The sequence below is a fragment of the Gossypium raimondii genome, chromosome 4 (assembly GCF_025698545.1).
Source record: "Gossypium raimondii isolate GPD5lz chromosome 4, ASM2569854v1, whole genome shotgun sequence".
In the NCBI taxonomy this organism is placed as follows: Eukaryota; Viridiplantae; Streptophyta; class Magnoliopsida; order Malvales; family Malvaceae; genus Gossypium; species Gossypium raimondii.
In genome coordinates, this window is record NC_068568.1 from 13,949,258 (window position 1) to 13,964,463 (window position 15,206).

General features: G+C 32.4%; 1 protein-coding gene and 1 pseudogene across 2 annotated transcripts; one reads left to right on the forward strand and one right to left on the reverse strand.

The window, feature by feature from the left end:
- The window catches only part of LOC105768152 (zinc finger CCCH domain-containing protein 11-like), a 32,086-nt pseudogene extending 23,965 nt beyond the window's left edge, over positions 1 to 8,121 (forward strand).
- Positions 8,122 to 8,536: 415 nt separating this feature from the next.
- LOC105768150 (uncharacterized) lies at positions 8,537 to 9,524 on the reverse strand. Of its 2 annotated transcripts, none has more exons than XM_012587913.2 (2): positions 9,282 to 9,524; positions 8,537 to 8,902 (listed from the first exon to the last, which is right to left on the reverse strand). In XM_012587913.2, exons 1-2 carry the CDS (start codon positions 9,442 to 9,444, stop codon positions 8,634 to 8,636), a joined length of 432 nt encoding a protein of 143 aa, XP_012443367.1. In that variant the 5' UTR covers positions 9,445 to 9,524; the 3' UTR covers positions 8,537 to 8,633. The 2 variants fall into 2 exon arrangements, with proteins under 2 accessions (XP_012443367.1, XP_012443366.1); XM_012587912.2 differs by having other exon boundaries at positions 9,207 to 9,524.
- Between the last annotated feature and the right edge of the window lie 5,682 nt (positions 9,525 to 15,206).

Genomic DNA, 15,206 nt, shown 5'->3' on the forward strand with positions numbered 1-15,206 from the left:
TGGTGTGTTCTTGAAGTTTTATGATAGATTATTAATCTTGGTTAACAAATGGGACTATTTGTAAAGTAATTTTAGTAATTTTAATGTTTAAAGACTAAAATGTTAAAATGACAAAATTATAAGGACTTAATGTGTAATAAAAATTATGGGCTATAATGGAGTGTTATAATATTTGGCTTAATTTGATTTAAGTTAAAATTGGTTAAATTGCAAGTTTTGAGCTTAAGGACAAAATTGCATAAAAGAAAAATAATAGGGAAATTTTGTAAAATGTAAAAGGAATTAATTGCAAAAATGAATTGATTTTTCTGTTAGAATTAGTGAATTAAATGGAATTATTATTTTATATCCTAAACGAGTGGAAAATAGAGGAAAAGAGAAAATTACTAAATAGCTCATGTACTTTGTCATTGTTGCAAATTAGTCTGATAAGTTCGTTCGGTCTAATTTTTGTACCTTTATAAATGTATTATATGAACCTAATTGCATAATTTTGTATTATTATTGATGTGTGTAATTGAAAATGGAAATAATGAATTGACATAACGTCGATCATTGATTGAGATACTTTGAGCAGTTACTGCAAATCAATCTTGTAAGTTTCGTATCGTTATTTCTATACTATAACTATATATATTCCATGTTTATTATGATTATATCCAATGTTACACTTAACTATGGACAGATTGGAGAATACATGATAAATGAATATAGATATTAATTATCAGACCTTGATTCGGTGATACAGACCATAGCGATGGCTGAGATCCTGCATGTGTTGAGGATTCTCTACAGCTTGTATGAGCAGCATCGTGAGCCAATGATTATTTAGCAAGTACTATGCACTGGTGATACAGATCGTAGCAATGGCTTGAGATCCTGCATGTGTTACGGATACTCTGCAACTTGTGTGAGCAGCGCCGTGAGCCGGTCAAAACTCTGAAATTAACTCAAATGAATGATACCCTTTGATTACCTAAAATGAGATCTTATTAATACTACAACTGAGAATATGGTGTGAATTAATGCACTGTGTAATACTCACCTGCTGTGAGCTATGATTGACAGGAACTTCGTTATTTAATCTTATAATTTGATTTGTTATGTTTAATTTGGTAAGATTTATCGTTTAATTTAGCGAACTTACTAAGCTTCAAGTAAGCTTACTCATGCCTTCTCCTTTGTTTTGTAGATTACATTTTGTGATTGAGAGATCGAATCAACTCATAAAATCACACTATCCCGAAGACTCTTTTAAGTAGATTATGTAAACTTTTTGACTTATATGGCATGTAATAGGGCAAAAGGTTATTATGTTATATTTCATGGCTATGTGTGATGATTGGTACTTGATGATAGAATGGTAGTCTTTGTAGTATGGTTGTTAAAATTTAAGTAAATTTGAGCATAAGGCTATGAAATCGAAAGTGTCATATTAAGTTGGTATGGTGTGTTTGAAATGGGTTAGTTTGGTGTATGTTATGGCTTATAGATGATTGTTTTGATAATGAGTCATATGAGCATTATAATGTGTTTTGATATATGATACTTGGTATGGTTTTAGGTGATTGAAAATGACATATTTTGGTTGTTTAAAGGTGTGTTTATAGACTTGTGAACATGTATTATGAAATGGGTTTAGGTACCTATGCAATTGGGTGAGGAAATAACATAATTTTGGTCATTTTTAGGTACACAGGGATTAGGATACGGGTTGTCACACGACCGTGTGTCACTCACGGGCAGCCCACATGGGCGTGTGCCCTGAGCGTGTTAAGTACAGGATTCACACGGGCTGAGACACGGGCGTGTGAGCCAAGTCAGTGAGTTACACGGGTAAGCACACAGTTGGATACACAGGTGTGTGGAGTAGTCACACGGATGTGTGAGATAGCCACACGGCCATGTTTGAAGCCATACAGTCTGGGCTCTATCAAACGTTCTGGACACACGACGTGTGAGTCAAGTCTGTGAGTTACACGGGTAAGCACACGGTTGGACACATGGGTGTGTGGAGTAGTCACACGGGCGTGTCGGATAACCACATAGCCATGTTTGGAGCCATACAGTCTAGGCTCTATCAAACGTTCTGGACAGACGGCGTGTGACCACTGTAGGTGAAATTTTTCAATTTTTCCTAAAATGTTCTGATTTCTTCTGATTTGGTCCCTATTGCTTGAAAGTTATTTTTAAGGCCACATTGGCTCGATTTAAAGCCTGTAAATACATGATTTATTCCATTTTGAATTTCTTATGTATTTATTAAATTAATTTTAAAATTAATTTTTGTTGGCTATAAAATGTTTCATTTGTATAGTAATACTCTGTAACCCTATTCCGACGACAAAAATGGGTTATGAGTGTTACATAGAATGATCATGTAATGACATAAATCTATATGTTGCACTATTTAATGCATAACCAATAAAAACTAAATCAAAAGTTTTAGACTCGATGGTGTTCTTTTTAAAAGCAGGTAGACCTACTTTAGCTAAACACCCCCACACTTTCAAGTATTGCAGGTTAGGAGCATAACCTTTCTATAATTCATATGGGGTGCAGACTAATTTTTTATGAAACACCCTATTAAGAATATGATTTGCAAAAAGTACAGCCTCCCCCCACATATTGTCAGACAAGCTAGAACTTAGAAGTAAGGCATTCATAATTTCTTTTAAAGTTCTATTATTTCTTTCAGCTATATCATTTTGTTGTGGAGTATAAGGGGTAGTGGGTAGTGGCCTCATCTATTATGTCATGTTTCTCACATACTTTTTTTAAGAAATTAGTGTTATATTCACCACCTCTATCAGATCTAACCTGTTTTATTCTTCTATCAAGTTGGTTTTCTCCTTCTGCTTTATAAAGAATGAATGTTTTATCAACTTCACCTTTTGACTTTAGGAGATAAACATTTGTGTACATAGAGTAATCATATACAAAAGTAATATAGTAGCATTTTCCTCCTTTACTCTCTGTATTTCTAAAATCTATTAGATCTGTATGAATTAACTCTAAAACTACAGCCTTCTTATTAGCAACAAATTTGAAGTGAGGTCTACTATGCTTTGATTCAACACAGATTTCATTTTAAATCTGTTGTTATCTAGATTAGGAAGCAATTTCATCTCTTTAAGCATTTTAAGGGAGTGAAAGTTCACGTGTCCTAATCTAGCATGCCACATACTGAGAGACTCAACAGTGTAAGCAAAAGTAGAATTTTTATTAATAGCATTAGACATAGTCTCGATCACAAACAACCCTCCACTCAGGTAACCTTTTCCCACATAGATTCCATTACAGGAAAGTACAAGTTTGTCAGATTCAAACACTAGTTTAATGCCTTATTTAGAAGTCCACCGCTAATCAAGTTTCGATGTAAAGAAAGAGCATACAAATATTATTTAAAGAAAGTGTTTTGCCAAAAGTAAGCTTAAGTAAAATCTTTCCTTTACCAAGTACTTCTGAACTGTTAGAATTACCCATATAGACTTATTCACCTTCAGCTATATTCTCAAATTCGATGAAAATCTCTCTGTTGGTGTAAAAATGTTTAAAAGCGCCTCTATCTACTATCTACTCAGTGTCATTTTCCACCAAGTCGACCTCAGAGGCGACCACCTCGTCTAAATCTTCAATTAGATATGCTAGTAGTTTGTTCTCATTCTGATTGTGACTCTTAGAGCGGTCAGAGCACTGAAAGCATTAGTATGCTTTGTAACCTGGCTTGTCGCATACATAGCAACTCACCAGGTTGTTGGACTTTTGATTCTTTCTCGGTTTCTTTAAGTTAGCAAGCTTCCTGGATTGAGGCTTGGTTTTCTTCTTTGGATTCCCATGATTCTTAAATCTATTAAGTTTAGGACCAAAAGAAGATTCCACAAGGTTAGAATTAAAAGATAATTCATTGGCACTGATAGAATCTTTATCTTTAAGACGGTTGGATTCCTCGATTTTCATTTGGCAGAGCAATTCCTCCAAAGACATGTCTCGTTTCTTATGCTTCAGAAGATTCCGATAGTCAGACTAAGACTTGGACAGTTTCTCAATTAGTACATTTGCCTAGAGAATCTCACACATTTTCATCCTTTCAGCTAGGATGTCGGAGACCAAATTTTTATAGGCATGCACTTAGTCCATGATGGACTTATCATCAATCATCTAGAACTTCATCCATTCTCCAACGACGTACTTTTTTTTTCTAAAATGTCCCAAATGGATTTGGCAGACTTGACTTTGACAAATAAATCGAAGAGGTTGTTAGCCATGTAGCTTAACATGTGAGCTCTGACCAATTTGATGTCTTTTTCGAACTTGGCCTTGGTGGCGTCAGGATTTGTAGGAATAGATGTAGAGTCTCCGACTTGTTCAATAGTGGAAGGATTGAACATGACATAGTCTACTTCGATTTTTTCAAAGAATATCACCATTCTTTGTGACTAGCACTGGTAATTGGTTCCATGTAGTGGTTCGAGTTTGGACAGATCAGGGATGTATTTGTTAATGGCGAGAGACATTGCTTCTATAGTAGTAGGATTCTCTTCTAAATTGTTGGATAATTACTACTGCAAAACAAAGACATTAGCATTGACAAGTACAAATAACAAGGGAAAAATAAACAAATAAATATTGCGTCGTGGAGAACCACCTTAGAAGCGATTTTGTCCTGGTCGGAGTAATCGAAAATAGATGTTGCCTCCTAAGATTAATACAATGCTTCTAAATTCGTACACCCGAATGAAGAAGATAAAATACAATTGGTATTGCTTTTCCTAAATTTTAGGGGAAATAAGATCAAAATTAATTTTAAAGGTAGTTGAAATTTTGGCCAAAAAAAACCCACACTAGAATCAATTCCCAGAGAAGTTTGTAGGGGTTATAGGCTACCCCGCTTAAAACCCAAACTCCTAGACAAAACTTCCTCTGATGTAATTTTTAGTAAAATAATAGAAAAGGATGAAGGAGATGAGAAGAGTGATATAGGCTCTGATTTGTTGTTGTTTTGTTTGTGAAAAAAATGAGAAGAAATGACCTCCTATTTATAGGATTATCAAAGGGGTAAAGTGGTCTAAAAAATTCAACGACCATATTACAAAAGTCAAATTCTAACAATCAGATTTCATCGACCATATTGTAATAGTTAGATTTTTGCATTACCAACCTCTTAAACTTGTCTTCAGCATATATTCAAATACTAGTATGAGAATATGATCCTTATACTTTGAAAAGACATAAAAAAAAATGAGTGCACCCATTTCGAGTACATGTATCAGACACTCCCCTGAAAACGGATTATAAGTGTGCTTATTATATGGGTTGAGTTAGTGGAAATTCAAAGTATATTACTAATAATGGGGCGCTTGAGCAGGTGTTGATCCTAAGTCAATATTATGTGAATTCTTTAAAGTGGGAAAGTGTGCCAAAGGATTTAAATGCAAGTTCTCACATGACCTGAATGTTCAGAGGAAAGGTGAAAAGATTGACATTTACAGTGATAAGCGTGACCAAGGTATGAAATCTTGTGTAGTTCAATTCTTATCTAATTAATTATTCAGTAAGATCGAAGGTTGTTCTGATTTTCTATGTTTGTATTTATTTAAGAAGCAATGGAAGACTGTGATCAAGAAACTTTGGAGAAGGTCGTGGAATCAAAGGCAAAGGAATATCAGCAGAATAAGCCTACTGATATTGTAAGCTTTTTTTCTGTTGGTCCTATACATATTGTTCATCATTTCAAAGTGTATATTCTACTGAATTCTATGCTTGTTAAATGCATATTTTGTGCATTTTTATGTGACGGTCTTGCCTTTTAGCTTTGGTGGAAATTCCTATCATGGTTGATGGCCAATCCAAAGCTATTGTGAGGTAACTTTTTGTTAAATTCTGAAGCATTTGCATCTGAATCTCCATTATGAGATTCACCTAATGTGGAAATTAGTAATTTACACAGAGGATAAAGAGAGGGAGAGGTTAAATCAGATGTGGCTGCGAAGATAAAGTTGGTGTAAATCCTAGGGCTTAGCTGAAACTTGAGATATTTGTTGCTCATTTTGTGCCTAAGCTATCTTTGAATTGCACTGCTTGGTACTGAAATTTGATGTACGTGAGGTTTGTAAATATTTCTTGGAAGCTATGGAAAAGAAACAATATGGTTGGTTTTGGGTCTGCCCAAATGTTGGTAAAGGTTCTGTTAGAGGAAGAGAGTGAAAAAACACCAATTGAGGAAGAGATTGAGAATCAGGTAATAATCAGATGTGCTGCAATCAACCTGTTACCCTTTCTATTCTCCATAGTTTGTTACTTTATCTTCGTTAAGCATTTGGGTTACCTGACTAATTCATGTATTTTTTGTAGCGTGCCAAATTAAAAACTTCAACTCCTATGACTCCTGAGTTGTTTATGGAATGGAAGAAAAAGAAAATAGCAGAAAGAGATGAAAGTTTGGCTGCACAGAGGGCAGAAAGGGCTAAGAATGACCGCATGAGGTATGACTTTCACTTATTACTAGAGTTAGAGTGTTTTGCTCGTGTCTTATTTTTTTCAGAGTAATGTTCTAAACTTGCTGTTCTTTGTGCTTGGTGGCAGCGGTCGTGAACTGTTTATGTCAGATGCTAGTTTATTTGTTGATGATGCTAAGGCATATGAGAAAGAATATGATGTTCCAGAAAATAAGGTACTCCTTTTCTTGGCATCTTTTATATTTTCCTTGAAGCTCCCATAAGCTTCATGAATCACTCTGGTGAATGAGAGGTGGAAATGCTGGTATACTTATTTGGATGCTGCTACTGCTGAATAGAAATGGTAGACAGAGCATTGCACTTTTTAAGTTTCTTAAAAGAAAAAAATCACTATTAAATAGTCATACACTAGTAATAACAGTTTCCATATTCTAAGGGACATAAATTATTGTTCATTGCTTTCAGAAGTAAAATGTGACTACTGTCACCATGTACCCTCTACTGCTGTGAAGTTGCAAGTATTTGATATGACCTTACATGTACCTTTTTCCCCAGAATCATGCCATCATTTTACATGTTTTTGACAATGAAACTGATATAAACCCGATCTCAGAGCAAACTGGCCCTGCTTCCGAGTATCTTTATGCTTCCTTATCTTTCCCTACCTTGATTTTAGGAGGGTGGAGGGATTGAAATATGCACCTTTCTGAGTATGTTGGGCCTAAATTATCTCACCCAACTTGTATTCTTCCTCGTTTTAATGTCTTCATTGAGGAAAATTATGGCCCTTCTTTGTTGTGCTTGATATTATGGCAAAGCTTCGGGATATGATTACTAGGTGCTTAGAAGTGGATTTTAGTTATATAATTGAACTGAATGCATGCAAATTATTTACACTTTGGATGCACAAATGTTGTGGGCATACTGATATGAGATGGATTAGTTGATAACAAGTATTTGTTGTTTTACGCATCTTCGGGCCAATAATAATTCAGCTACTGATGGACCAAGTACCTCAGCTACTTCTGCTGCTGATGCTGAATCCCTTACAGATGATGATGATGAGTAGGACATGAACGAATTAAATGAACTAGAAGCAAGCTTAACCAAAACGTCAATTCAAATTCAGGAGCCTAATTCTAAAGCTTAAGGTGCAGTCTTCAGTCCACATGCATTTTATAGTGCCGACTCTATGATCCTGCTTCAGATTAGCTTAAGACTACTGAGGTTGCTGTTATCCATCATTATCTTCTTTTTAAGGTTCACGTATAAGTGCACTGCTGGATGAGCATATGGTATTGCATGGTTGTGATTTTCTTGTTCTTTCAAGCTTTGAAGCACTTAAGCGTGATTCTCTACTGAAGAAGAATGCGTTACGGTTCCGATTGATGGAGCTTGTCATTAGACAATCATAAGCAAATTATTTGTCATAGCAGAGCTTTTTTCTTGATTTTTATTTCTTCCTCGCAAATGATCTAATCTATGATAAACAAGTGAATGCTGAATATTAGAATAAATTCCGACTTAATTTTATTGTCCCTTAGACCCGAAAAGAAAGACTCCTAAATCTTAATACCATAAAAATAGACGTGTTAAAAGGTATAAAATACTCATAAATACAATTTTCGAATAAAATAATAATAAATTACTTTAATAATAATTAATTGACATGTAACATAAAGCCGCTTAAGTTTTGCCATAACATGATGTACACTGATGTCTAACTATTTCCGTTGCTTTACATCATCATTGGCCGTGTCATTGTCCGATCAGAGTTGCATGCATTTATGTATCTGTTCTGCTTTCACAGAGAAAAAATTAGCTCAAAATCCCAGTTCAATGTCTACTTTGCTGCTCAGCATGTGCAATTTGCCTGCCATCCTGAAGTGATAAAAGCATTTTCTATCCTATGATGTCTTGTGTTAGAAGAAATATTTTTCTCTCGAGACTCCGGTGTTAAGTCATTTGACCTTGAGAATACTAGCTAACATGATTACTTCAACCATGGATTTTGGAACTCAAACTTACTTTTCAGGTTGATCTCATTTAGTTTATGCTAAATGTCAACACATTCGCAGTGAAACTTGAGTTGCCTTTCTGCATATACTCATTTCCTTCCAACACAATGTTCCTTTTACAGCAAATGGACAGACATTTCTGATAGGGAAAATTAGATCACTTAACTGGTGCAAGAATGGTATACAACAAAAGGAATGAGACTATTATTATTGCTCCTACTAAAGTAAATCCTGGACTCGTCCATAACATGAGATTCGACCTCTCTGTTCTCTTTATTGGATCTACCTCTTCGGACAAGGGATAGTTCGATTGTCTAGGATTCCAGGTAACATACTTGTTAGGAGAAAACCCTGAAAGGAAGGACCTTTTGGTTTGCTTCTTGAAATTCGACCATGCCTTATCCCAGTCGGTTGAGAACTTATCACCTGAGTATGCTCAACAGTAATTTGGTGGAAGCATCAATGTTAGGGCAATCTAAATTAAGGAGGAACTGTCTGCATCATAAGAAACTGATCTTATACCAACATAGAAAAGTTAATCCTAATCCCAGAAGTTTTTTTCATATCAACAGAGATATAATACGCAATAAGGACTGCACTATGCTGCAATATCGCTTACTATCATACAAAAGTTGTATTATGTTCGTCTTTACCTTCCAGGCTTCAAAAAAAAAAGTACATACTGGATAGACATGCAAAATTAACAAAAACCAAACATAGAGCAAAATACCCTTTTCGATATTTAAGTGAAATTCAAGGTGGGTTGATAGATATTGAGCCTTCAAAGCTGATCGACATTTCATACCATTGTTATCATCACCGTTCTGTTGAGGTTGCTGCTGAGAGTCCTTTTTGGAGCAGAAAGTTTTGAAAGAAGAACAAGGAAAATTAAATGAAGAAATAGATCTCTGGGAAGTTTTCCAAAAACTTTGAGATTTTAAGCTCCCGATTCCAGCTCGAATATCCATTAGCTTCTGAAAATTGTAGATTCCAGTCACACTTAGCTTCAACCTTTCTCTCCCACAAAAAGGAACAAACAAATTTTCATAATTTTTGGCTCCTTTATTTTCTTATCCCTTACGAGAAACTGACACCTCAAATTCTTCCACGTCATTTTTTAGTGACACGTGGTGGTATGAGCAGTTTTTGGCCTCATATATCTTTTGGCTCTTGTACTAGTTAAATTAGATACTTATAATTTTTTTTATCAGTTTGACTTTTGTAGTTTCATTCTGTTGCCCATCTATATATTTTCTGTTAAAAAATTGAATCAACCAATAACATTCGGCCATGTTTCAATTAAATTTAATTTTTAAAATATAAGAAAATTTTAAAAATTAAAAACTCAAAAATATTAAAACTTCGAAAATTATTAAAAATTTAAAATTCATAATCTACGTTTTGAAAATTATCAAATATATTTTAAAATTATAAGTATACGAAATTTTAAAAATCTTTGAAAGATTTAAAATTTTTCACAATATTTTTAAAAATCGGATTCTAAGTGTTTTTGTTTTAGAAAATGTTAAAATTTTATAATAATTTTAAATAATTTTATAATTTTTTCTTTTGAAAATTTTAGGGTTTTTTATTCTTAATGAATTTTTTATATTTTTAAGGAAATTTGAAAAACTTTTAGTAAAAATACCATGAAATTCTTTGAAATTAGTTTGGTGGGATAGATGTAGTTAAATAATATCCCTAGAAACATATTAGAAATTTTGGTACAATTTCTATCAAAATAAAAAGTTCGTACAATTTCTAAAGCTACTTATAACCTTTTCACTTGTAAATAGGAGAATAAATAAATTTCAATGCATTCAAATCCATATTTTCCTGCTTAGTAATAATATTAATACCAACTGAGCTAAAACTCACCAAGATGTATAATAAGTTTTCTCCTTATACAACTCAAGAAAAAAGAATAATTAAAAGTTATGTATATGTATGGAATTAGAATGTCACAATAATCCACAAATCAGCAAATCAATAAAACATTTAACTTTGTCATTTTTTTTAAAAAAAAAGAAAAAGCTTTTATATTCTCATAACTCAAGTCAAATAATAACTCTCAAAATGCTCAAAACAAATATATAGGGTTTTTTAGTGGTCTTTATCTCATTTTTTAAAGAATTCTATAATAGTTTTTATTAAAAACTTACAATTCCTAAAAACTATAAAAGAAAAGTACAAAAAAATCCTAGAATATTGCAAAAGAATATCGTAATATTATTTTAAAATTCATAAGATTTTAAGATTTTCTTTAAAAAATTAGATTTCCACCAAATGCTTTTTTTAATTATGAAAATTTTATTTTTTTAAAGTTTTGCATACTTATAATATTGAAAATATTTGTTTATAATTTTCAAAATTAGATTATGATTTTTAAGTTTTAAATTTTGTGGTTTTCTTAGATTTTTTTGGTTTTGTTAATGATTTCTTTAATTTCTTTATAACTATTTAATATTTTTACTTTATATTAACACGTGTCTGATTTAATTTTTAAAGAAAAATATATAGATGAATAACGAGGTATATATAATAAAATACAAAAACTAAACTGATAACTAAAATAGAGTACATGAGTCAAATAGATAAACAAATAGTACAAATATTAAAGTGATAATTTAGTTACAATAAAAGGTGAAAAGAGGTATTAGTTTTTTTTTTAAAGTTTTAAAGTAAGTTGTTGTTTTAATAAAAAAATTATAGTTAGCTATAACTTATTTAAAACGTAACAACTTAAATTACTTAGAACTTTATATTATTAATTTTTCATAATTTTATAAATTATTAAATTTTATCAAATTAAAACACTCTTATAAAATTTTTAAATTCCTTGCAACATTATTAAAATATCTAGAAAATTACAAAATTCCTGAAAACGTAAACTATTGAAACTCGTATAAAATTACTAAATCTCTTAAAACTTCGTAATGTATATCTAATTTCTTATAATTTTGTAAATTATTGAATCTCCTTTAAAATTATTAAAATTATAGAATTTCTTATAAAATTATAGAATTTCTTATTGGATTATTGAACATCTTACAACATTATTGAATCTCTTATCATATTATAATGTTTACCTAATTTATTGTAAATTACTTTTTCCTTTTTACAAAATTATCGAATCTCTTAAAATATTACTAACAATGTGTTTAGTTGACTATAATAGCCATGGTTATTCGAACCAAATTAGATCAATTGGTTGGACCAGTTGAATTGAGAACCAACCGGTATATCGATTTGGATAAAAAGTTGAATCAAATTTTGAGCAAACCACTCATAACCGGTTGAATCATGCTAAAAAATCAGTTGAAACAATGGTATTAATATAGAAAATTTTGTAAATATGACTTTTTGGTAAACTTTGGTAATTTATTTGCTAACCTTGTAAGTTGTCGATAGAGTCAACACATTATTAAATGTGGGCTAAAATTGTGGAAACGTATGTATAGTTATGAAATTTGGAAATTTGGGTTAGATGTGAGAGGTCATAATGTCCCTTCTCCGAGATTATTATGAAAAATGTTGGCAAATAAATGAATTGAATTGATTATCTTGGTTTATACAAACTATAATATGAATAAGGAGCATATTTATGAGGCCTAAGTTAATATGGATTTGAAGGTAAATGTGAAAACACTTTTGTGCTTGTATGTGTAATTAAACAATGAATTGTCCAAATAGTATTTTGAATTTTGTAAATTTTTTGAACCCTATAACTCTGATTATGCTTTTGTTTGAGTAATAAATACATTAACTGCCTTAAATAAATTAAGCTATTTGTGATCATAATGTTCCCTAATAGACTTATTGAAATTGTTATGATACGATTGGCATGCCAATAGGGATGTGTTCTGTTGCCTTCGGGTTTAGCACTTGTGTGCTCTCAAGTGTGTTTGAAGGGATGTGATCTCTTGCCTTTGGGTTTAGCACTTAGGTGCTCTTTGGTGTGTTTAGAAGGGATGTGTTGCGATGCCTTAAGACAAAGCACTTATGTGTCCTTGGTGTATACTAGACGTGTCGCGTGTATTCGAGTCAATTTACTAGAGTTTAATAAAGTCTAAACGTATTAAAGTTTTTGATAATGAGATTTGTCTTGGATTATAAATGTATGACTTGTATAAAGAATTAACGACCATGATTGGAACTCACATGAGAATATGTTAGGATGCTAAGGCCAAAAAGGCAATAAACTTTAGATTAAACAATATTGGTGCCCTTAATGAGAGTCCCGACTATGAAGTTCCCAATGTGAATACTAATAGATTATTAATAGGTAAGTTGAGCCCTTAAGATTTGGTAATAAGGAATGAATTCGTTTGCAACCTTAAAATATGATATGAGTATATTTTGTAATAAACATGACTAAAGAGAATTCAACACTGATAACGAAATAGGATCAATTAGATTATCCTTGTGTACTTGTTAAGTCACATGTTAGAGGTTTAAAACACGCAAGTTTTTGGCTTGTTGAGAATTCATGGTTGTCTTGGAAGCATCGCATCACCATTCGAGTTTTGAGGTTGTACAGTTGTTCTTAATGCCATTTTTATTTGGTTATTGGCATGTACATATCTTTAAGCTAGTTAATATTGAAGTTGTAAGTTTGATGATATTTTTATAAAGTGTATGATATTGTTTATTTACCTTTGATATGAATTTCGACCTTTATAGTGTCTCAATCATGTTCATGTGATGTATAGAAATGTAAATATGTTTTAAGAATGTTTGAAAATGATTTAAAACTATTGAGTATGACTTGGTGATGTTTGGGGATGTTTTAGAACAATTTTTAGCTTTAGCGACTCAAGGTCTGATACCCTTACCTGTAACACCCCTAATCCACCTTTGACGTCGGATTAGGATCATGGAGCATTACTAACCAATCAGAACTTAATTTCAACATCTATTATCATTCATTATTATACAGAAATCAGGACACGCTTATTTAGTGTTCCCATTTCATTAACTTGGACAATTGAGAATGAGAACTGTTATGCAGTACTAAACATAGTTTTAGACAAACTACCCTTTTATCATTATTTATCCCCTCTTGAAAGTTAGAAGTTGGGTTCGCAGCAATACTATTCCAATTATTCGCATTAGTGCATTAGATTATACTCTACCTACTATCATAGATGATATTAGTAGAATGACCTACTTCACCTAAATTAGGTTCGCTATTTCATTTAAAATCAGAGTAAAAATACTCTTACAGCCCTTAAAACAAATTTACGGGACCTTAAAAGTAGTTTGAAAACAAACAAGGGCTAAATTGAAATAATTTGGAAAGTTTAGGGAAATTTTCAAAAACTTAGAAACAGGGGTCACACGGTCGTGTGGCCAAGCCGTGTGACATGCCCTAGGCTGTGTGGCATTCGATGTTGGGACACACAGCCGTGTCCCAACCCATGTCTCTTCCCGTGTAACTCACTGACTTGGGTCACATGGCCGTGTCGTAGGCCGTGTGCCAGACCGTGTGAATGTAACACCCCTTACCCGAGCCCGTTGCCGGAGTCGAGCACGAGACGTTACCTGACTTAACTTACTAGTTCGGAGCATAAAAAAAAGTTGCTTTTAAAATTAATTCACTCACATTCAATCAATATGTCCCTAAAAGAAATCTCGAGACCCTAAAACATGCAACGGAAATGGTTCGGGTCCCAACCAGGAACATTAAAAATTTTCTGATTACTTAAACAAATAAAAATAATTTATTTCACTATTCACAATAAAACTGTCCACCTGCACAGTAGTCACTAAATTAATTATAACTCGAGTTACAAAACTCAAAATTTAGATTCGTAAATTTTATCCTAAACTAGACTCATATACCTTCTTACCATAAAATTTTCATAATTTTTCGGCTGGCCGATTAGTACAGTTTATTAGTTAAAATTCACATGTTTCACTGTACTATAGTCCTGACCTCTCATCACTAAAAATTAATTATCTCATTTTATAGACTTCATATGGTACTACCACTTATTTCTACTGAAAATAGACTCAATAAGGAATCAAATCATATAAATTATAACTTCTAATTCTTTCTGTACAATTTTTAATGATTTTATAAAGTTAGAATAGGGGACTTCAGAATCCATTCTGACACTGTCTCACTAAAATTCAAATATCTCAGAATATAAAATTCCTTTACCCACACCGTTATTTTTCTATGAAAATAGACTCAATAATATTTAATTATATATATCATTCACTCTCTAATTCATTTTATACTATCCTTGGTGACTTTTCAAAGTCACGTCACTACTGTTGTCCCAAAACTGTTTCATTGCAAATTTTTACTCTTTCAAAATTTCTAGGTATAAACTATCACCGAGGCATTCATAATACCAAACATATTCTTACTTAGCCATTTTAATTGCTAAAAATTATCACATATTTACACATCATCCTTTAGCAATATCATAAGGACATACATTCAAAATGACTAAGTCCCTATACACGCCATAGCTCAAACATTGATCATCATAAAATACCGAGTTGTTGTTGTTGATAGTGTGAGCGTTCTCCGACGTCTTTAAGATCCCCGAATTAGCTTTGCAATACTATAAAAGAAGGAAAATAAAGGAGGTAAGCATAAAGCTTAGTATGTTTACAAGCAAAAAATAACAACATTTAACACAAATAAATATACTCAAGTGTCATGATCTCTAATTTCCTCTTTACTTAATCTCTTACTCGTTCACTTACTTGTTTA